Source organism: Mobula birostris, chromosome 11 (genome assembly GCF_030028105.1).
Source record: "Mobula birostris isolate sMobBir1 chromosome 11, sMobBir1.hap1, whole genome shotgun sequence".
Classification (NCBI taxonomy): Eukaryota; Metazoa; Chordata; class Chondrichthyes; order Myliobatiformes; family Myliobatidae; genus Mobula; species Mobula birostris.
The window spans coordinates 950,498-971,901 of record NC_092380.1 but is presented as its reverse complement, the minus strand read 5'-3'; the positions used below and the strand labels follow the sequence as shown (position 1 = coordinate 971,901).

Below are 21,404 nucleotides of genomic sequence, written 5' to 3'. Positions count from 1 at the left end.
CCACAAAGCCATCAATTCTGTCATCCAAGTCATTGACATGAAAAGAAACTGGCCCAGTACTGACCCCTGTGGAACAGCACTAGTCACCGGCGGTCAACCAGAAAAGGTCCCTTATTCCCTCTCTTTGCTTCCTGCCAATCAGCCAATCCTCTATCCATGCCAGTATCTTTCCTGTAACACCACAGGCTCTCACCTTGCTAAGCAGCCTCAAGTGTGGCACCTTGTCAAAGACTTTTCTGAAAATCCAAGTACACAATATGCACTGATTATCCTTTGTCTACCTTGCCTATTACGCAAGATTTCCCCTTAAGGAAACCATGATGACTATGGCCTATTTTACCATGTGCCTCCAAGTTACCCCAAAACACTGAATTCAGGCTTACTGGCCTATAATTTGCTTTCTTCACCCTCTCTCCCTTCTTGAAGAACAGAGAGACATTTTCAATTTCCAGTCCTCTGGAACCATTCCAGAATCTAGTGATTCTTGAAAGATCATTACTAATGCCCCCACAATCTCTTCAGCTACTTCTTTCAGAACGCTGAGGTGTAGACCATCTGGTCCAAGTGACTGATCCACATTCAGACCTTTGAATTTCCCCATAGTAATATCAACTGCACTCACTTCTGCCCCCTGACATTCTCGAATTTCTGGCATTCTGCTAGTGTCTTCTACAGTGAAGACTGATGCAAAATACTTATTCAGTTCATCTGCCATTTCCTTGTCCCCCATTACTACCTCTCCAGTGTCATTTTTCAGTAGTCCAATATTCACTTTTGCCTCTCTTTTACTCTTTATATATCTGAAAAAACTTTTGGTATCCTCTTTGATGTTGTTGGCCAGCTTACCTTTGTATCCTATCTTTTCCCCCCTTATGGCTTTTTAGTTGCCTTCTGCTGGTTTCTAAAAGTTTCCCAAACCTCTAACTTCCCACTAATTTTTGCTCTATTATATGCCCTCCCTTCAGTTTTTATACTGGCATTGACTTCCCTTGTCAGCCACGGTTGAGTCATTCTCCCTTTAGCATACTCCTTCCTCTTTGGATGTATGTATCCTGTGCCTTCTACAAATTCCCTCTCTTGGGATCCAGCAACAACCCGATTTTCCCAATCTACCTGCATTTTAAAATCCCCCGTGACTACCATAACATTTTTACATGTTTTTTCTATTCCTGTTGTAACTTGTAGCCCACATCTTTGCTACTGTTCAGGGGGCCTGTATATAACTCCCATCAGGGTATTTTTACCCTCGCAGTTTCTTAACTCTACCCACAATAATTCTACATATTCCAAACCTATGTCACCTCTTTCTAAGGATTTGGTATCATTTTTTACCAACAGAGACATCCCACCCCTTCTGCCTAACTGTTTGATACAAGGCATATCCTTGGATGTTAAGCTGCAACCATGATCTTCTACCAGCCATGATTCAGTGACGCCAACAATGTCATACCTGCCAATGTCTAACTGATCATCCACCTCATTCCATATACTGTGTGTATTCAAGTATTACACATTCAGTCCTGCATTCGTCACCCTTTTCCATTTTGTCCCCTTGTTACAGTGCAACTGACTGAAATTTTGCACGATCATCTGCCTGTCCCTCTCACAGTCTCACTACACACTGCATCAACTTGTATCTCAGCTGCCCCATCCTCAGCCCTGTCAGTCCAGTTCTCGTCCCCCTGCCAAATTAGTTTAAACCCCCCCCCCCCAACAGTTCCAGAAAACCTGGTGCAGTTCCTGTGGATGTAGTCACCAGGGATACCGTTATGTTCCCTTTAATCCCACATCCTACAGGAAAAGCATTCTACTGCTTTAAATAAAATCCTGTCTACACTTGTTATACTTTTGGCTCTGACTTCTAAGTTCCACAATCACCTACATAATTCCAAATGACTCAGCACCCTTAGCCTGCGCCTGTTGAGCCAAAGTCTGACCACTCTAACACTGGCCCACTCCAACAATGGCTGCTTCGCTTACGCATTGGTTCTTTCCATGGGCCCTTGCTAAATTACTAGCAAGTAATCTCCCACTCAGCAGACAAGTTCCAACAGGCCCAGTCACCTCTTAAACCTTTGTCCTACCAAAGTGCAAAATCTTGCACTTGTTTGAATTAAATTCCATCTGCCATTTTCAGCCCTTTTTCCCATGATAGCATTGTTATTTTGTGCTTGTTATTTATTGCTATTATTTATATCTGCATTTGCACAGTTCCTGTTTACAGTTATATTGTACAGATTTGCTGATAATGCCTGCAAGAAAAAAAATCTGAAGGTTATATGTGGTGACATGTATGTACTCTGATAATGAGTTTTACTTTGAACTTTGATATAAATGACAAACAACAACGGACCCAGCATTGATCCCTGTGGCACTCCACTAGTCACAGGCCTCCAGTCACCTACTACCACTCTCTGGTTTTTCCTACAAATCAGTGCCTAATCCAATTTACTATCCCATCCTAGATGCTAAGCAACTGAACTTTCTTGACCAATCTCCCATGCAGGACCTTGTCAAATGGCTTGCTAAAGTCCTTGTAGACAACATCTACCGTCCATGTAAGCAAGGGGATCATGGACCCAGGTTGGGAACCCCTGGTCTGTAACATTGATTGTGCCTGTGATGGAGCTGACAGAGACTACAATTCTCTGTAGCTTCTTGCGATCCTGTGCATTGGAGTTCTCCACCGTACATCTGTAGAAGACAGAAGAAATAGTCTCTTCTCCCCTCTCCCGTCAATGGTCCAACCATTAACTATGTCCAATCCTTTTGAATTTGGGCCAAATGTCCTGCTCCTGTACTGTTGCACTCTTCCTGACAAACAGAAAAAATCACACAGAATTCTCCTCAAAATAAGGGAATTAGAGCAATAAATGGGAGTGGGAGCAGTCAGTCATTTGGAATGTAGGGACAGGGAGCCCTTGGGAATCTTCTCTCTGCCCCCTGAGTTCCTTCCAGAGATTCATAATCAAAGTCAGCACAACCAAGGAACTGATTGTGGACGTCAAGAAGGGGAAGTCAGGGAAACACACACCAGTCCTCAGAGGGTTCAGCAGCTGAAGGGGTGGGCAGTTTCAAGTTCCTGGGTTCCAAAATCTCAGAGGATTTGTCGTGGGCCCAACACATCGCTGCAGACATGGAGAAGGTTCCACAGCAGCTACGCCTCATTAGGAGTTTGAGGATCACCAACCACTATATTTGTACAGATGTACGGCGGAGAGCATTTTGTCTGATCTGGAGGCTCCAATGCACAGGATCACAAGAGAGGTGTAGACTCAGTCAACTTCCTCACGGGCACAACCCTCCCCACCATCGAGGACATCTTGAAGAGGTGATGCCTCAGGAATCACTAAGGACCCTCACCACCTGGGACGTGCCCTCTTCTCATTACCACCATCTGGGAGGAGGTACAGAAGCCTGCAGACCCACTCTGGAAAAGCTCCTTCCCCTCCACCATCAGATTTCTGAAAGGCCCATGAACCCAAGACCAATACCTCACTATTACTCTTTCGTACCGTTTCACACAATTCCTTATTCTAATATTGTAATTATTTTTATGTCTTGCATTGTACTGCTACCACAAACACAACAAATTTCACAACACATATCAGAGATAATGTACGTCATTCTGATTCTATCTTTTACTCTTTGTACTGGAATTGGTTTATTATTGTCACATGTACGGAGATAGTGAAAAACTTGTCTCACACACTGTTCACACAGACCAGATGGTTACACAGTGCACTGAGGCAGAACAACAACAGAATGCAGAATAAGGTGCCACAGTTACAGAGAGTGCAGTGCAGGTCAATGATAACGTGCAAGATCATAACAAGGTAGATGTGAGTCCACCTTATTGTACAACAAGTCCATTCAGTGGGGTAGAAGCTGTCCTCGAGTCTGGTGGGACATGCTTTCAGGCTTTTCTATCTTCTGCCTGATGAAAGAGGGAAGAGAGAATTCTCGGCTGAGTGAGGTAATTGATTACGCTGGTGTGGGGACTTTGGAAAAGGTGCAAAAGAGGTTCAGCAGTAAGTTCCCCCCCCCCCCCCGGGTATGCATCAAATCCAGGCCCATTTCCCTGCATTTGGCCCATATCCCTCTAAAGCAACTTGAGATCCACAGACTCCTTGTTTAATATCAGGACATAAAAAAGCTTGGCAACTCCTGGTCTGAACATTTCTTAGTGTATCTGTCCAATTGTCTTTTCAATGTTGTTAATGTACCTGCCTCAACCACTTCCTCTGGCAGCTCGGTCCAGATACAGACCACCCTCTGGGTGAAAAACTTGCCTTTTGGATCCCTATTAAATCTCTTCCCTCTCACCTTAAACCTGTTCCCCCCACCCCTTGATCCCCAACCCTGGGAGGAAAGACCGTGCACATTCACCCTCTCTGTGCCCCTGTGGTTTCATACCCCTCTGTAAGGTCACCCCTCAGTCTCCTGCACTCTAATAAATAAAGGTCTCAACCTGTCCACGCTCTCCATACCTCAGTCCCCCGAGTCCCATGCTATGGGCAACACAGTAGCGTAGCAGCTCAGAGTTCAGAGTTCAATTCTGGTGCCATTCTGTAAGGTGTCTCCACGCGTCCTCACCATGGAATGCCTGGGTGCTCCAGTTCCCTCCCACAGTCCAAAGATCAACCCGGCTGGTTAATTTATCATTGTAAAATTGTCCCGTTAACGTGGGGTTTCTGGGGTGGTGTGGTTTGGTTTGAAGGACCAACTTCACACTGTATCACTAGATAAACAAACAGACATCCTCTTCCATCTCCTCTGCATTCTTTCCAACTCAATGACATCTTTCCTAGAGCAGGGTGACCAGAACTGAGATACTCCAAGTGTGGTCTTGCCAGCATCTTGTGCAACCGCAACATGACGTCCCAACTCCTGTACTCAGTGCCCTGACTGACTACTTGTAATGCCACTTCCAGGGAACCATGTACCTGTACTGCTCAGTCCTACACCACTCCCCAGGGTCCCACTGCACCCACATCTTCTTACCATCCATCTTTCTTTCTGAGAAAGGGTCTCGACCTGAAACATCGACTGTACCTCTTCCCAGAGATGCTGCCTGGCCTGCTGCGTTCACCAGCAACTTTGATGTGTGTTGACTGCAATGAATGTCCACTTTCCAAGTTTGTGGAACTAATTCTTCAATTCCAAGCATTTTTTTTCCTGGCTTCCTGCAAACCTCACATGTTGGTGGGGCAAATGTCCCCTCTCAGGACAGATGGTAGTGTTTATATTGGGATTGCAAGACCCTGTTGGACATTGGTACCGTAGAGTACAGCAAGATTTTTCATTGGCGAGACTGACGGCGGGGAAGTTGCATTGCCTTGGTTGTAGCAAGGACGAGGTCTCAGGCATGGGGTGGCCTGTTGCAGCCGCCCAGGGGCCTCTGCTGGGCACGCTGGCCCCTCTCCCAGGTGTTCACTCCGTGGAAGAACAAGCTGGACCAGGAACCTGCAGTCATACCACTCTGGGACTTGCCCCTCTTTTCCTTTCTTTGCAACCGCATGTTTCCTGAAATGGTAACCACCTGCACCACATGCAGTGTTCTGTTGGCAACGCGCTTTGCACCTGGACCCCAGAGGAATACTTTCCTTTGGTGTAGTCATGTATCATTGAATGACAATTAAATGGAACTTAATATTCCCAATTCTGGAATTTCTAATCTCCCAGCGATTTCCATTTTGTGAGGGGCCAGAGTTCCTCCTCTGGTGAATACTGGGCCCTCGTATCCCCTCCAAATTTCTCTGCATATTGCCCCTGATTTTGAGGAGAAATTCTCCTTTCCCTCGATATTTTCACAGATTTCGGGGGAGAAATTCCCTTTCCCTGCAGATTTTGGGGAGAATTCCCCTTTTCCTGCAGATTCTCCATTGGCGGGGACACCCCCGCCCGCTTTCCCTTCACAGTCCCGCCGATTCCCGGCAGCCTCTCTGCCCGGACTCACAAAATGGCGGCCGGGCCCATCCCCGTAGCGAGATGGCGGCCTCTAGTTACCGCCACCTTGGTGAGGGGCAAGCAGTCCCGTAACTCCCCAACGCCGGCTCACAATCCACCCCCGGCCGCAACACAGGCCGTACGTCTGCAAATATCGGCACATGACCATGTCCAGCTGTCCGATAACGGGAAACTGCTACCGCAGCCTGCATCCACCACGTAAGCGCGGGGAAGATCCCCGGAGTCCTTGCGGACTTGAGTACTGCTGCCGCCATATTTATTGTGGGCAGCTCTGCCCTGGGAGAATGGGGAAATCATGTTGGCCCCACCATCTTTGTTGCGGGCAGCAGCCCCTAGAAGACTGAAATGAGCACGAATAACTACATTTCTTTCCTTCCTTCAGTGCTGCCCGGGACAGAAGCAGGCCTTTCAGCCCTATTTGTATATGCTGATACATATTCCTATCTGAACAGCCCCATTTACTCGCCTTTGGCCCATATTCCCAGGAAGCCTGAAGGCAGAATATTGGTTTAATGGCTGGATTGTTAGTGTGGAGGAACAGACGAATTTTGGGGTCCATGTCCATAGAGGTATTGAAAGACAGAACAACCACTGGCTTTTGCCCAGGCTAGAAAAGGTTAACACAAGGGGCATACTTTTAAAGTGATTGGATATGGCAGACATCCCACCCTGCAAAAACTCATTTCGGGGAGGTAGCACCCCTGCCTCCAGCAACCTCATATTCCCCCACCTGCCCCCGGTCGACCTCCAAGGGCGCATGTATACGGGACATTTGATTATGGAAGAACACAACAATTTATTTGACACATATTGAAACTATTTACACACACACACACACACCAATATATATATTCCTTGTTGAGTATTTTGTTGGCAATCTCTGCTAATTCTGGACTAGTTCCTGAGGATTGGAGGGTGGCTAATGTAACCCCGCTAAACTCCTTTTTAAAAAAAAGAGGGAGAGAGAAACCGGGGAATTATAGACCGGTAAGCCTAACATCGGTGGTGGGGAAAATGCTAGAGTCAATTATCAAAGATGTGATAACAGCACATTTGGAAAGGGGTGAAATCATCGGACAAAGTCAGCATGAATTTGTGAAAGGAAAATCATGTCTGACGAATCTCATAGAATTTTTTGAGGGTGTAACTAGTAGAGTGGATAGGGGAGAACCAGTGGATGTGGTATATTTGGATTTTCAAAAGGCTTTTGACAAGGTCCCACACAGGAGATTAGTGTGCAAACTTAAAGCACACGGTATTGGGGGTAAGGTATTGATGTAGATAGAGAATTGGTTGGCAGACAGGAAGCAAAGAGTGGGAATAAACGGGACCTTTTCAGAATGGCAGGCAGTGACAAGTGGGGTACCGCAAGGCTCAGTGCTGGGACCTCAGTTGTTTACAATATATATTAATGACTTGGATGAGGGAATTAAATGCAGCATCTCCAAGTTTGCGGATGACACGAAGCTGGGCGGCAGTGTTAGCTGTGAGGAGGATGCTAACAGGATGCAGGGTGACTTGGATAGGTTGGGTGAGTGGGCAAATTCATGGCAGATGCAATTTAATGTGGATAAATGTGAAGTTATCCACTTTGGTGGCAAAAATAGGAAAACAGATTATTATCTGAATGGTGGCCGATTAGGAAAAGGGGAGGTGCAACGAGACCTGGGTGTCATTATACACCAGTCATTGAGAGTGGGCATGCAGGTACAGCAGGCGGTGAAAAAGGCGAATGGTATGCTGGCATTTATAGCAAGAGGATTCGAGTACAGGAGCAGGGAGGTACTACTGCAGTTGTACAAGGCCTTGGTGAGACCACACCTGGAGTATTGTGTGCAGTTTTGGTCCCCTAATCTGAGGAAAGACATTCTTGCCATAGAGGGAGTACAAAGAAGGTCCACCAGATTGATTCCTGGGATGGCAGGACTTTCATATGACGAAAGACTGGATCGACTAGGCTTATACTCGTTGGAATTTAGAAGATTGAGGGGGGATCTGATTGAAACGTATAAAATCCTAAAGGGATTGGACAGGCTAGATGCAGGAAGATTGTTCCCAATGTTGGGGAAGTCCAGAACGAGGGGCCACAGTTTGAGGATAAAGGGGAAACCTTTTAGGACCGAAATGAGGAAAAACTTCTTCACACAGAGAGTGGTGAATCTGTGGAATTCTCTGCCACAGGAAACAGTTGAGGCCAGTTCATTGGCTATATTTAAGAGGGAGTTAGATATGGGCCTTGTGGCTGTATGGATCAGGGGTATGGAGGGAAGGCTGGTACAGGGTTCTGAGTTGGATGATCGGCCATGATCATACTGAATGGCGGTGCAGGCTCGAAGGGCCGAATGGCCTACTCCTGCACCTATTTTCTATGTTTCTAATGCAAATAGCTTTTCTATTTCTTTTGCAAACTTTCCTTTTACTGTGATGTGGCTCTGCTGAAAAGAACTGTGAAACACTTGAGCAGCCTTCCCTGCGATTAGCCTCCCTTATATGTCGTGGTCCCTAAAAGAAATAAAAGCATAAGGGGTATCCTTATTATATTGTCTTATGTCATACTTTGTTCAGTGATTTTGTCTAATCTGTAAACCAATCTGTAATCTGTAAACTGGGTATATGCAGAAAATGTGACATTAAAATACAGTATGTACTTATATATGATCATGGAGTCATTTTTAATTCTATTACAACTTTAAGCACGTCTACAGGGAGTTTGGCCTCATCAGGTAGGACATCAATAGAGTAGCTCCTTAGCAGCTAGCCAGCTAGTTTAAATAACGTTAGCTATGCTAGTGAACGAATGACACCTGTTAAACTCACCTCAACATGTCTTTTACAGTCTTAACCCACCATGGGCAATAGAAAAGTCACTGTTGTAAACAGTGCAGCGAGCAACACTGTCATTATTTTTGACCCCTATTAGGCAGGGGTACACTTTAGTGTAGTCTGGGGTGAAGTGCGTTTTATATTTTCTTTTTTTGAAACACTGTGCCATGGCGGTGCAGGACATGAAACTGAACTGATGGAGAGAGAGAGGTCGACTGTAAAGGCCACCCACAGAGAAGACTGATTGGTCTCTCTTTGTGCTAAGTAGACCTATCAGGATGCTCACGCTTGCTCCCACTCCCGCTCTCCCTCTCATTTCCGGGATATTGCATATAATTTGCAGGCGTCAGGGAGCTGCTATTAATATGCAGGAGACTCCCGGAACTTCCGGGAGAGGTGGGATGTCTGATATAGGTAGTTTTTTTCACACAGAGTGTGTGGAATGCACTCCCAGGGGTGGCGATAGAGGCAAATACATTAGGGACAATTAAAAGACTCTTAGATGGATGATGGAAAAATGGAGGGATGATTTTAGAGTAGTTTAAAGGATAGGCAGCACCTTGTGTGGTGAAGGGCCTGTACTGTTCTGTGAAACCTTCCAATTCAAGGTCTGTGTTTGAGTGATCGACAATCATCAAAGCCTTCCCCGTCCCCTCTCATCTCCATGACCCCAGTGCTTTGGGGAAATAAATGATTGTACACAACACAAGGATAGACTGCTGAACTTTACTAAGCACATAGGACAAGGGGAAGTGGCGACAGAAGCGGAGGGAGTGGGGAGAGGCAGGGCCGGGGAGAATGGAGGAGGGAAGTGGGCTGAGTGTGGAGAGGAGGGGGAGAGGGTGGAAGGGGGCAGAGGTGGGCAAAGGGTCAGTGACAGGGGAGGAGGGAGAGGTAGGGGAGGGGAAGTTGGGAACAGAGGGGAGGGAGGTTGGGAATGGAGGGGAGGGGAAGTTGGGAATGGAGGGGAGCGAGGTTGGGAATGGAGGGGAGAGGAGGGAAGTTGGGAACAGAGGGGAGGGAGGTTGGGAATGGAGGGGAGAGGAGGGAAGTTGGGAACAGAGGGGAGGGGAAGTTGGGAATGGAGGGGAGGGGAAGTTGGGAATGGAGGGGAGAGGAGGGAAGTTGGGAACAGAGGGGAGGGAGGTTGGGAATGGAGGGGAGGGGAAGTTGGGAATGGAGGGGAGGGAGGTTGGGAATGGAAGGGAGAGGAGGGAAGTTGGGAACAGAGGGGAGAGGAGGGAAGTTGGGAACAGAGGGGAGGGGAAGTTGGGAACAGAGGGGAGGGGAAGTTGGGAATGGAGGGGAGGGAGATTGGGAATGGAGGGGAGAGGAAGGAGGTTGGGAACAGAGGGGAGGGAGGTTGGGAATGGAGGGGAGGGGAAGTTGGGAATGGAGGGGAAGGAAGTTGGGAATGGAGGGGAGAGGAGGGAAGTTGGGAACAGGGGAGGGAGGTTGGGAATGGAGGGGAGAGGAGGGAAGTTGGGAACAGAGGGGAGGGAGGTTGGGAACGGAGGGGAGGGGAAGTTGGGAATGGAGGGGAGGGGAAGTTGGGAATGGAGGGAGGTTGGGAATGGAGGGGAGGGGAGGGAAGTTGGGAACAGAGGGGAGGGAGGTTGGGAATGGAGGGGAGGGAGGTTGGGAATGGAGGGGAGGGGAGGGAAGTTGGGAACAGAGGGGAGGGAGGTTGGGAACAGAGGGAAAACATGCCTTATTCTATCCACACACAACTAGGTGAGGGGTCCAGCCTGAGACTCTGAATGGATGAGAGGGGAACAGAACTCATCCAGAATTTTCCTGACGGGGACCGAGGTCAGGGTTCTGGTCCAGAAATGTCCGGAGTTTGCTGGGAAAATCGGTCATGACTCCAGTGGCTCCAATAAGGAATGCCCTTCGATAGTCTGATTCCTCGTTGAGTGTCCAGAAGTAAACCTGATCCGGGGTGGAGGGTCGGGGGGTGAGAGCGAGGGAAGGAGAAGAAATCGCATGTGTATTATTCCGGACCTTGGAGCGCACCCACCTCTGAGTGTGTGTCCCCTACCCTCGCACACCGAGGCCCCACCGTCCCTCGACTCTCCCCGCCGTTCACACTGTGTCCCCTACCCTCGCACACCGAGGCCCCACCGTCCCTCGACACTCCCCGCCGTTCACACTGTGTCCCCTACCCTTGCACACCGAGGCCCCACCGTCCCTCGACTCTCCCCACCGCTGACAGCGTGTGTTTGAGGGGAGGTGCCTACCCCAGAGGGCTCTCAATGCCCACACCGCGTACAGAGTGGGGACATTTTCTGCCTACCACAGTATGTGAACATCTCCCACGTCCCATTACCTGAATCCCTCTGTCCACCAGGTGTTTAATGAGGCTCCTTCGGGTCAGTAACCTGCCGAGAGGGAGAGGGGGCAGAAGAGAGAGAGCGGGGTGCGGAGGGAAAGCGGAGCGGGAGATGTAGTAGTGTGCAGTGGGGAGGAAGATGGATGGAGTGAATGTGCAAGAGGGAGAGAGGGAGGAGGGGAAGCAGGGGCAGGTGGGGTGAGAGTTACTCGGTTGTAGTTCAAATCATGTCTTCAATCTCACCACCTCTCATCTGCTTCCCTCCCTCCCTCTCACTCTCGACACCCTGCACCTCACCCCCCTCTCTCTTATCCCTCTCCCACCTTCCCTGCAGATTCTCCTCCAGCCTCCGGCTTCCTGTCCCAGGACACTCCACTCTGCCTGATGGTGCCTCGTTCCCTCCTCTCATCCACCCTTGCAATCCCTTGAGGATTTCTCCTGCTCCGCTCCCCTCTCCTTAGGGGCTTGGGTGGGTGGGTGCATCATTCCTGAGCGCAGCCGTCGTGATGATGATGGGGGGACGTGAGAGATTGTCCCTCCCCACCATCCTCATCAGCTCCTCCCACCTCCTCTACCCCCTCACCCTCTTCCCCCTCTACTCTCACCCCACCTGCATCCCTACTCCCTCCCTCCCCCACAGCCCAATCTCTCTGTCCCTCTCTCAGACACACCCCTTCCATCTCCCCCACACCTCCCTCCTCCATCTCTCCACACTCCTTCTACACTCCCCTCGACCGTCCCTCCCGCCTCCCTCATTCTCTGCATCCATTCTCCCCTCCCCTTCTTTCCCTCTCCCTCCCACGCTGCTCTCCCACCTACACCCTTGCCCACCCGCCCTCTTTCCCCATCCCACCCGTCTCTCCTCCGACCCTCCCTCCCTCCCCCCCACTCACCAGTCGAGGATCTGAGGGAGCAGAGGGAAGCTAAGGGGCCCGGTCCTGGGGATGTAGTACCTGAGGGAGGAGGGAGAATGAGTGAGGTGAGGGGCCTCAGCTAGGGGATGGGGGGGGAGAATAATGTGAGGGAGAGGGCAGGGATGGAAAGGAATGGTGGGGAGTGAGGAGAGGATCGGGGGGGATAAGGGAGAGGAGGGAGCAAGAGGTTCGGGAGGAGTTGGATGGGAGGGGAGGAAGAGGGTGGGGAGGAGCTGGAGGGAGCAGGGGGCAGGGGAGGGGGAGAGACAGCAGGGTGGGGAGGGGAGGGGAGGGAGAGGGTGGGGAGGGGAGGGAGCAGGGTAGGGAGGAGTTGGTGGGGAGGGAGAGAGAGGGAAAGGGAGAGACAGCAGGGTGGGGAGAAGAGGGGAGGGTGATGTGAGGGAGATGAGGAGAGGGTGAGGAGGAGGAGAGATGAAGGAGACGAGGGGTTTGAGGGAAGGGGAGAGAGAGGAGTAGGACAGAAGGGAAGGGGGATGTTACCTGCCAACGATGGACGGCATGGGGCACTCGAGACAGGCCTCACCGAGGGGCAGGAATGGGAGGATCCCGGTACAGTAGGCCAGCAGGAGGCAGAGCATCCGGTGCGTGGTGAATGACCGCGGCATCAACGCGTTCTGGGGGAGAGAGGGTCAGTACCTTCCCAACACTCCTCCATACTCAACAACCCCCCTCCCTCCTCCTCCTTTCCTCCCTCCTCAATATCATCTCCCCCCTTCTGTCCCTACCCCCTTGCTCAACACATCCCTGCTCCCTCCTCACAGCAACCCTGTTCCCACTCTGACGACATTCACACTTGTTGTTTTCATTGTGTTTTTCCATGTAAAAGTTTCAGATAATTCATGTTGAATTGATGTTTTCTTGTGAATGTTATGTCTCTGATTCTCTGTGCCTGTGATGTTGTTGAAGGTCAGTTTTTCACTGTGCTCATGTTAAACTCGGGATTGAACATCAAACCCAGGGTCAGGCTTTAAACCGGGTCGGACGTTAAACCCGGGGATCGGACATTAAACCCAGGGTCGGAGGTTAAACCCAGGGTCGGAGGTTAAACCCGGGGATCGGATGTTAAACCCAGGGTCGGAGGTTAAACCACGAGGATCGGGTGTTAATCCCCAGGGATCAGACGTTAAACCCAGGGATCAGATGTTAAACCCGGGTTGGACGTTAAACCCTGGTGTCAGGCATTAAACCCCAGGGTCGGGTGTTAAATCTGGGGATCAGACATTACACCCGGGGTCAGACATTAAACCTGACTTTGACCTTTTCATTGTCTCTGTTCTCCACTTGCCATCAGACAGAAGGTACAAAAATCTCCTCTTGTCTCTTATGGTCTTACAGAACAGTCAGGCTTACCTGCTATTCTCAGAGTTTTGAATGGACTGTAAAATATGAACTCTGGACCTCACAATCTACCTGGTCCAGAAACCTTTCACCTACCTGTGTTGCCCTTTCTCTGAGAAGGTTAAATGCACCTGACGGTTGCCTCACCTCCCTGTGACACTGCCGCATGATGTCATCGCTCTCAGTGGCCCACACTGTGATCTGTTCCCGCTTGTACCTCTTCACCAGGTCCGACACCTGAGGCCAAGAGAGACAGCACGAGACACAGGCATTCTCAGAGAAACAAAACTAGACTGGCAGGTGAGGGTGAAATCAAAGCTGAGGCTTTATAAGGCATCGGTCAGACCACACGGAGCATTGTGAGCAGCTTTGGGCCTTTTATCCAAGAAAGGATGTGCTGGTACTGGAGATGGAACAGAGGAGGTTCATGCAGGTGTCCCAGGAATAAAATCCTAAAGGGATTGGACAGGCTAGATGTAGGAAGCTTGTTCCCGATGTTGGGGAAGTCCAGAACGAGGGGTCACAGTTTAAGGATAAAGGGGAAGCCTTTTAGGACCGAGATGAGGAAAAACTTCTTCACACAGAGAGTGGCCTACCCCTGCAACTATTTTCTATGTTTCTTTGTTTCTAAGACGATTAGAGGAAAGTATGGGGGGGGGGGGAACGTCTGAGGTAGGTTTTTGCAGAGAGAGTGATGGGTGTGTGGAACACCTTGCCAGGGTGGTGGTAGAGGCATTTAAGAAACTTTTAGGAAGGCTGATGGATGAGAGAAAAGTGGAGGGCTATGTGGGTTAAAATTTCAGTCAAACATTGTAGGCCAAAGAGCCTGCACTTTGCTCAAACTACACGCAGAGGGATACAGGAGAGACGTAGGCAAATGGGACTGGCTCAGCACAGACTGGTTGGGTCAAAGTGCTTTCTGACCCTGGTGAAGGGTGAAGGGTGAGGGGTCAGGCCAGCTCACCTTGCGGATCAGCTGTGGGTCATTCTCTTTTATCTCGACATTGATCGGGAGTGTTGGAAAGTTCTGGAAAACCTCCTCCAACCTTGGGATCTGTCGATCTGTCCCTGTGCTGAATTGTCCTGAGGTGGAGACAGCGCAGGTGACTTGACATAAACACTCCTGAGCCTGGTGACCCCGACCCGCCACCTGAACCAATCTGGATGCACCATGACATCTGACCTTTTGACCTCGACGACCCCAAGAGTCCTTACCTCTGTGACCTTTTACATCCCCAGAACCGCCTTGACCCTGACTTACTGTGACCCCTGAGTCCCTAAGACCCTGGAACTCCTCCGGACCTTTGATTCCCATGAATCTTGATGACCGTGACCCCACGACCCTTGACTGTCATGACAACCCTGGACCCAGATCCCTGTTACACCCGACCTCCTCTCTCCACATACCTCCCTAACCCCAACGGCCCTTCGAGCTCAAATCTGACACCTACCGCCCCTGTGACCCCTGGCTCCGCCACTCCCCAGCACTGTGAACCTCGACCCTCAGAGATGTTTCCCCCATCCCACAGACTCACCTGAGTAGAAAGTAACTTCCAAACGCTCCTGGTAGGGGGGCAGATCCTGTGGGAGGAGAGGAGTAGTGAGAGCCAACACTCCAAGGACCCTCCCCTCCCTGAGGCCCTCCCTCCATCATGGAGGGTCCCTCCTCCCTCACTGAGTGTCTTCCTCCCTCACTCCTCAGAAGGCAGGAGATTGGGGCTGAGAGGAAAATTGGATCTGCCATGATGAAATGGCAGAGCAGACTTGATGGGCCAAATGGCCTAATTCTGCACTTATACCTTATGGTCTTATCACCAAGGGTCCCTCCTCTATCACCAAGAATTCTACTCCTCCTTGATAGTCACTCACCCTCAGCGATGGTCTCCTACCTCACTGAGGGTCCCTCCTTCTACCCAGGGGTCTCACCCCCACCCGAGGGTTTCCCCTTATACCTAGAGGGTCTCTCCCCCACCCTATCCCTCCGTCTCCCTCCCCCACCCCTCGTCGAGAGACTGACCTTGTAGTTGACATCCCGGATTCTGATCTCGAGGCCGGCCTGCCTCTCGAGGGTGGTGTCATGGGACACAACCACCTCCCCGTCCCGAGTAAGGCAGCAATCCAACTCCAGCATGTCTGTCCCACACTCGGCAGCACTGGGAGGGGGTGCGGAGATAGCCGGTCAGAGAGGATTGTGGAATCATACTGCGCTTCCACCTTGGAGGCACATGGTAAAGTAGGCCATAGTCAGCATAGTTTCCTCAAGGGAAAATCTTTTCTGACAAATCTGTTGGAATTCTTTGAAGAAATAATAAGCAGGATAGACAAAGGAGAATTGGTTGATGTTGTGTAAATGGATTTTCAGAAGACCTCTGACAAGGTGCCACACATAAGGCTGCTTAACAAGCTACAAGCCCATGGTATTACAGGAAAGATTCTAGCATGGATAAGGCAGTGGCCAATTGGCAGGGGGCAAAGAGTGGGATAAAAGTGAGCCCTTTCTGACTGGCTGCTGGTGGCTAGTGGTGTTCCACAGGGTCTGTGTTGGGACCGATTCTTTTTACATTGTATGTTAATGATTTGGATGATGGAATTGATAGGTTGCTGGTCAAGTTTGCAGACAATATGAAGATAGGTGGAGAGGCAGGTAGTTTTGAGGAAGTTGAGAGACTACAGAAGGACAGATTAGGCGAATGGGCAAAGAAGTGGCAGATGGAATACAGTGTTTGGAAGAGTAAGGTCGTGCATTTTGGTAGAAGGAATAAAGGCAAAGACTATTTTTCTTAAATGGGGAGAGAATTCAAAAATCTGAGGTGCAAAGGGATTTGGGAGTGCTTGTGCAGGATTCCCTAAAGGTTAATTTGCAGGTTGAGTCTGTGGTGAGGAAGGTAAATTCAGTGTTTAGCATTAATTTTGAGAGGACTAGAATATAAAATCAAGAATGTAACACTGAGGCTTTATAAGGCACTAGTCAGAGTCCAGAGACCTGAGGAGGTTCTTGGGAATCCAGAAAAGTGAATGAAAGGGAAAGTGAAAGGCAGCTGATGTTTCTACATGGACTTCAGCAAGGCCTTTGACAAGGTCCTGCATGGGAGATTGGTCAAGAAGGTTTGGTTGCTCAGCATTCAGGATGGGATGGTAAATTGGTTGAGAGGGCTAATAAATCAGCCATAATGCAAGGGTAGAGAAACTCGATGGTTTTACCTAAATTCTTATATTTATTTCAAGCAGAGCCAATTTTTATTGTGAAATCCTTTTTTGATAATGTTGATTCTAAAATTTCTTCATATATATGGCAGAATAAAAATCCTAGGTTAGGTAAAAGATATCTACAGAAGTCTAAAAAGGAGGGTGGTCTGGCACTGCCAAACTTTAGATTTTACTATTGGGCAATTAATATTTGATATTTAAAATTTTTGGACATGGGACTTGGACATAACTTCAAGTCCACATTGGGTCAATCTTGAATGTAAGTCTGTACAAGGGTTTTCACTGGGTTCTATTTCAGGGACTTTGCTTCCCTTTGCTCTTTCTAAATTTCATAAACAAATGGATAATCCAATAGTTAAATATACTTTACGGAGATGGTTTCAATTTCGAAAATCTTTTGGGCTGAATCAATTTATTCTAGCAAGCCCTATTATATCAAATTTTTTTTCAACCCTCTATCATGGATCAAGCCTATTTGGTTTGGAAAACCAAAGGTGTATTATGATTTTGTGATCTATTTTATGGATAACTGTTTCATGTCCTTCGAACAATTATCTAATAAATATAATTTGCCTAGATCCCATTTCTTTAAATATTTAGAGATTAGAAACTCTTAAAATACTGTTGTTCCTACCTTTCTGAATCTACCTTGTATATCCAATGGATATTTTGGAAAAAATTTAGATTTAATTCCTTTTCAGAAAGGTGTAATGGCAACTATTTATAATATAATTATGAAAATACATCCAAATTTCTCTAATAAAATTAAGAATGATTGGGAAACAGAACTTAAGCTTACTTTATTGAAAAATGGGATCAAATTCTTCAATTAGTTAATTCATCCTCTATATGTGCTAAACACGTGTTGATACTGTTTAAAGTAGTACATAGGGCCCATATGTCTAAGGATAAATTAGCTCGTTATTATTCTCATATAAATCCTGTATGTGACAGATGTCACTCTGAGATAGCTTCTTTAACTCATATGTTTTGGTCATGTCCTTTTTTGAAAAAAATATTGGAAAGATATCTTTGATATTATTTCAACTGTTTTGAGTATTGATTTACAACCTCACCCAATTACTGCTATTTTTGGTTTACCAATGATAAAACCAATTCATCTGACCTGTTCAGCTCGTCGGATGATTGCATTTCTTACATTAATGGCCAGAAGATCCATTTTGCTGAATTGGAAAGAGATTAATCCTTCCACCACATTTCATTGGTTCTCTCAAACTATGTTGTGTTTAAATTTGGAAAAAAATAGAAGTGTCATTTATGACCCTTCTATTAAATTTGAAAAGATTTGGAGGCCATTTATTCAACACTTCCGTATGATGTAATTTGACATTTTCCAAACCCACTCTATTTCTTTTTAATATATGGAGAGCAGCAGGGTTAATGACACTAATGGTCCTATTTGACGTAACATAAAAGCCTAGGTCTTTTAATTTTATTAGTTTAGTTGTTTAGTATTGTTTAGTTTAGTTTTTTTTGAAGGGGGGGTATTTTGTTTTTTTTCTATTTTTAACATTTTTTAACTTATATTATATTTGTATTTGTAATTTGCAAGGCTTTGGGAGGTTAATATCCATGCATTAACTGAGTTTATATTTTTATATGCTAATTATTAATAATGTAATCACAATAGCTTTGTATTAATATTATGTTGTGTTTAACATTTTGATATCAATAAAAAGATTGGAAAAGACAAAAAGAGCAACTCGATGGGCTTGAATGGCCTAATTCTGCTCCTGTGTCTGACAGTCTTACCTCAGGGAGACAGAGACAGGGGAGGGCCAATCAGGGCAGTTCCTGGGATTGCACTGTGCCCATCTGCTGCCCATGGGGATAAAGCTCGGTGTGGGAAGCCAGCAAGCTCAGGGAGTGGGCTGCCTCTCTGCACAGCCTGTAGCCCATAGGGAGAGCCGATCTGTGGGATTGTATCTTGTATGGGCTGCCTGAGACCAGGAGCCAATGAGAACACGTGGTAGGATGGCGCTGTGCGCTCACGGCCCAAGGTGGCAGGTGGCACGGACACAGGCAGAGCCAATTGCACAGCACTGTGGGATCATACTGTGCTTCAGAGAGGGCGAGAAGGCAGAGTGGGATATGGAAGGAGAGGATGATGAGGGGGGAAAGACACTCACTGTTGGAAGGCTTCCATCGTGTTCTCAATCCGCTCTCCAGCTCCTGTTGGTTTAGCGGGGTAAATCAGACACAAAATGTCACCGTGAACTCCCCCACCCACACACACATCCTTCCCTCTCCAACATGGGAGCAACACCATGGAGAGGCAGATCCAACCGGGGAGCAGGAGTCCTCCCTCTCCTCCCCCCACCCATCTTCCTCCCTTTCCTCTATCCTATCCCTCCTTCCCCTCTCCCCTCTCAAATCCCCTTCCCTCCTCTACCCCCACCCTCTTTTCCTTTCCCCCAGCCTGCCGTCCCTCACTGACCTCCGCGGTGGGAGATGTGCGGGGCTTGGAACGCCAGTCTCTTCCTCCTGTGGAGCACCCATGGGTGTTGGAGAAACCAGGTGGAGGCCAGTGTGTATCCAGCCAGAGCGATGAAAGCTAGCAGCAGTGGAAACATCGTACCGCACTTCCTGCCCAGGTTCCCTCTCACTACTCCAGCACCAACCTCTGCCCCCTTGTCAGACCAGTTCTGTCCCAGTCTCAGTCAAGCCTGTCCAGGCACATTCCAGCCTACTGCTGGCTCAGCTTGGCTCCCTTAGGCGGGGTGTGACTGGGTGGATCAGTGTGGACTCTGTACCTGTTGTCAGCAAATGAAAGGACAGGCTGTCCAGGTCTCTGCAGAGCCAAACTCTAGGTTCCCATGGCACCGTTCTCTCCCTGCTCTCTGCGTAGTGACTGAGGGGACAGAGGGAGAGGGGTTAAAGAGAGAGGGGGGAGAGAAGGGATAGAGAGAGAGAGGGGGGAGAGGAAGACAGAGCGGAGTTAAAGAGAGAGACAGACAGGGAGAAGGAATAGAGGGAGAGAAGGGATAAAGAAAGAGACAGACAGGTAGAGAGAGAGGAAGGAGGCAGAGAGAGGAGAGAGATGTGGAGTGAGTGAGGAAGTGAGGAAGAGACAGAGAGAGAGAGAATGAGAAGGGAAGAGAGGAGAGAGTGAAGGGGGGGGGTTACCTTGCTAATTTGCTTTTAACAAGAATCAAACATTTTCTATATACCACTGCATGCTTTAGGAATTTGCTGTGGTGTGTTGGTGCACCTTGCAACAAAAGAGGTATAAAGAATAAATAACTACATCAAAATAAAATTGGAGGTTACAGGTATGGAATAAAATATGCATAAACAGCAGCCAGTGTTTACAGTACAACCCAAGCATTCTAAAAAGTGGTTTAACACTTTGAGAGGCAGTGCAGTGCCGGGTAATAGATAATGGAGGTGGGGCTAACTGGAATGGTTGTTCAGATTAGTTGCCTGGGTGAAGGAGTTTTTAAAATGATGGAAAGGTTTTGATATTTATTTAACCCTATAGCACTTTCCAGAAGGGAGCTTTTGGAAAGGGAAGTTTGCTGTGTGGGTGGGAAGTACCTGCAATGATGTTCCTGCCCCCTTTGTCCTGGACACACACACACTGGGCCGGCCATGATGGCGGACTGCGGACAATGATCTCTTCTGCTGACCTGATGGCTCTCTGTAGTTTCTGTGTGCTGTGAGAGGGTGTTGAACCAAACGCGAAGGTAATGGCTGATGTAAGGATACTCTCTGTGATGGCAGTGTAGAATTGCACTGGTACGTTCTGGGGAAGATGGAGTTTTACCTACTGTTGTAGGAAGTACATCCTCTGCCGAGCCTTTTTGTTACTGAGGATATGTGGTTCTTCCTCCCAGTGGGAACAATGTTACCGAGCATTGAAACTGTAGATGCTGAGTGGGTGGGGAGGAGACACATTCCCCCTGAAGTCGGTTTGTGCCTCCACCATTTGCAGGGCGTTCATCTCCGAGCTGTTGTGATTTCTTCACTTCCTGCTGATATTGGATTCGTCTTCTCTGGCCATTAGTCCAACGACAGTGGTGACGTCCGCCCTCTTTATCAGTTTAACCAATAGATCACTGGAGATGCAGTCACTGGTGTAGAATCATAGAAAACTACAGCACAGAAGCAGGCTGTTTGGCCCATCTAATCCATGCCATACTACTTAAACGGCCTACTCTTATCGACCTGCACGGGACCACAGCTTTCCATACCCCTAGCATTCATTTACCTATCCAAACTTCTCTTAAACATTGAAGTCGAGCTCTTGTGTGCTAATCCTATTGACCATTGCGCTCCCAACCCCTAGCATTCATTTACCTATCCAAACTTCTCTTAAACATTGAAGTCGAGCTCTTGTGTGCTAATCCTATTGACCATTGCGCTCCCAACCCCTAGCATTCATTTACCCATCCAAACTTCTCTTAAATGTTGGAATTGAACTTTGCAAGCACCACTTGTGCTGGCAGCTCATTCCACATTCTCACGACCCCCGACCCCCTGACTGAATAAGTGTCCCCTCATGTTCCTCTTAAACTTTTCACCTTTCACCCTTAACCCATGACCTCTGGTTGTTGTCCCACCCAGCTTCAGTGGAAAAAGCCTGCTTGCATTTACCCTGTCTATACATCTTATTATTGTGCATACCCCTGTCAAATCTCCTCCCAATCTTCTACATTCCAAGGAATAAAGTCCTAACCTATTCAATCTTTCCTTCTAACTCAAGTCCCCCAGACTCAGCAACATCCTTGTAAATTTTCTTTTTACTCTTTCATTGTTATTTACAGAAGTTACAGAAC

At 48.1% G+C, this 21,404-nt stretch overlaps 1 protein-coding gene across 3 annotated transcripts; it reads right to left on the bottom strand.

The window, feature by feature from the left end:
- Positions 1–9,505: 9,505 nt before the first annotated feature.
- On the bottom strand, positions 9,506–19,323 carry LOC140204707 (lysophospholipase D GDPD1-like). 3 transcript variants are annotated; one of them, XM_072271402.1, is made up of 10 exons: positions 19,064–19,323; positions 18,756–18,798; positions 15,416–15,551; positions 14,939–14,979; positions 14,363–14,486; positions 13,546–13,635; positions 12,541–12,674; positions 12,019–12,078; positions 11,123–11,174; positions 9,506–10,725 (listed from the first exon to the last, which is right to left on the bottom strand). In XM_072271402.1, the coding sequence occupies exons 1-10, from the start codon at positions 19,197–19,199 to the stop codon at positions 10,576–10,578; spliced, it is 966 nt and encodes a 321-aa protein (XP_072127503.1). In that variant the 5' UTR covers positions 19,200–19,323; the 3' UTR covers positions 9,506–10,575. The 3 variants fall into 3 exon arrangements, with proteins under 3 accessions (XP_072127503.1, XP_072127504.1, XP_072127505.1); XM_072271403.1 differs by having other exon boundaries at positions 11,123–11,159; XM_072271404.1 differs by lacking the exon at positions 18,756–18,798.
- Between the last annotated feature and the right edge of the window lie 2,081 nt (positions 19,324–21,404).

Bases quoted from the DNA above. Each gene is read 5' to 3' on its own strand.
- LOC140204707 (XM_072271402.1), bottom strand. From the start codon at position 19,199: ATGTTTCCACTGCTGCTAGCTTTCATCGCTCTGGCTGGATACACACTG. The intron at 18,799-19,063 runs GTCAGTGAGGGA...CTAAACCAACAG, and splicing joins GCACATCTCCCACCGCGGAG to GAGCTGGAGAGCGGATTGAG. The intron at 10,726-11,122 runs GTAATGGGACGT...ACCCCGGATCAG, and splicing joins TGGTGGACAGAGGGATTCAG to GTTTACTTCTGGACACTCAA.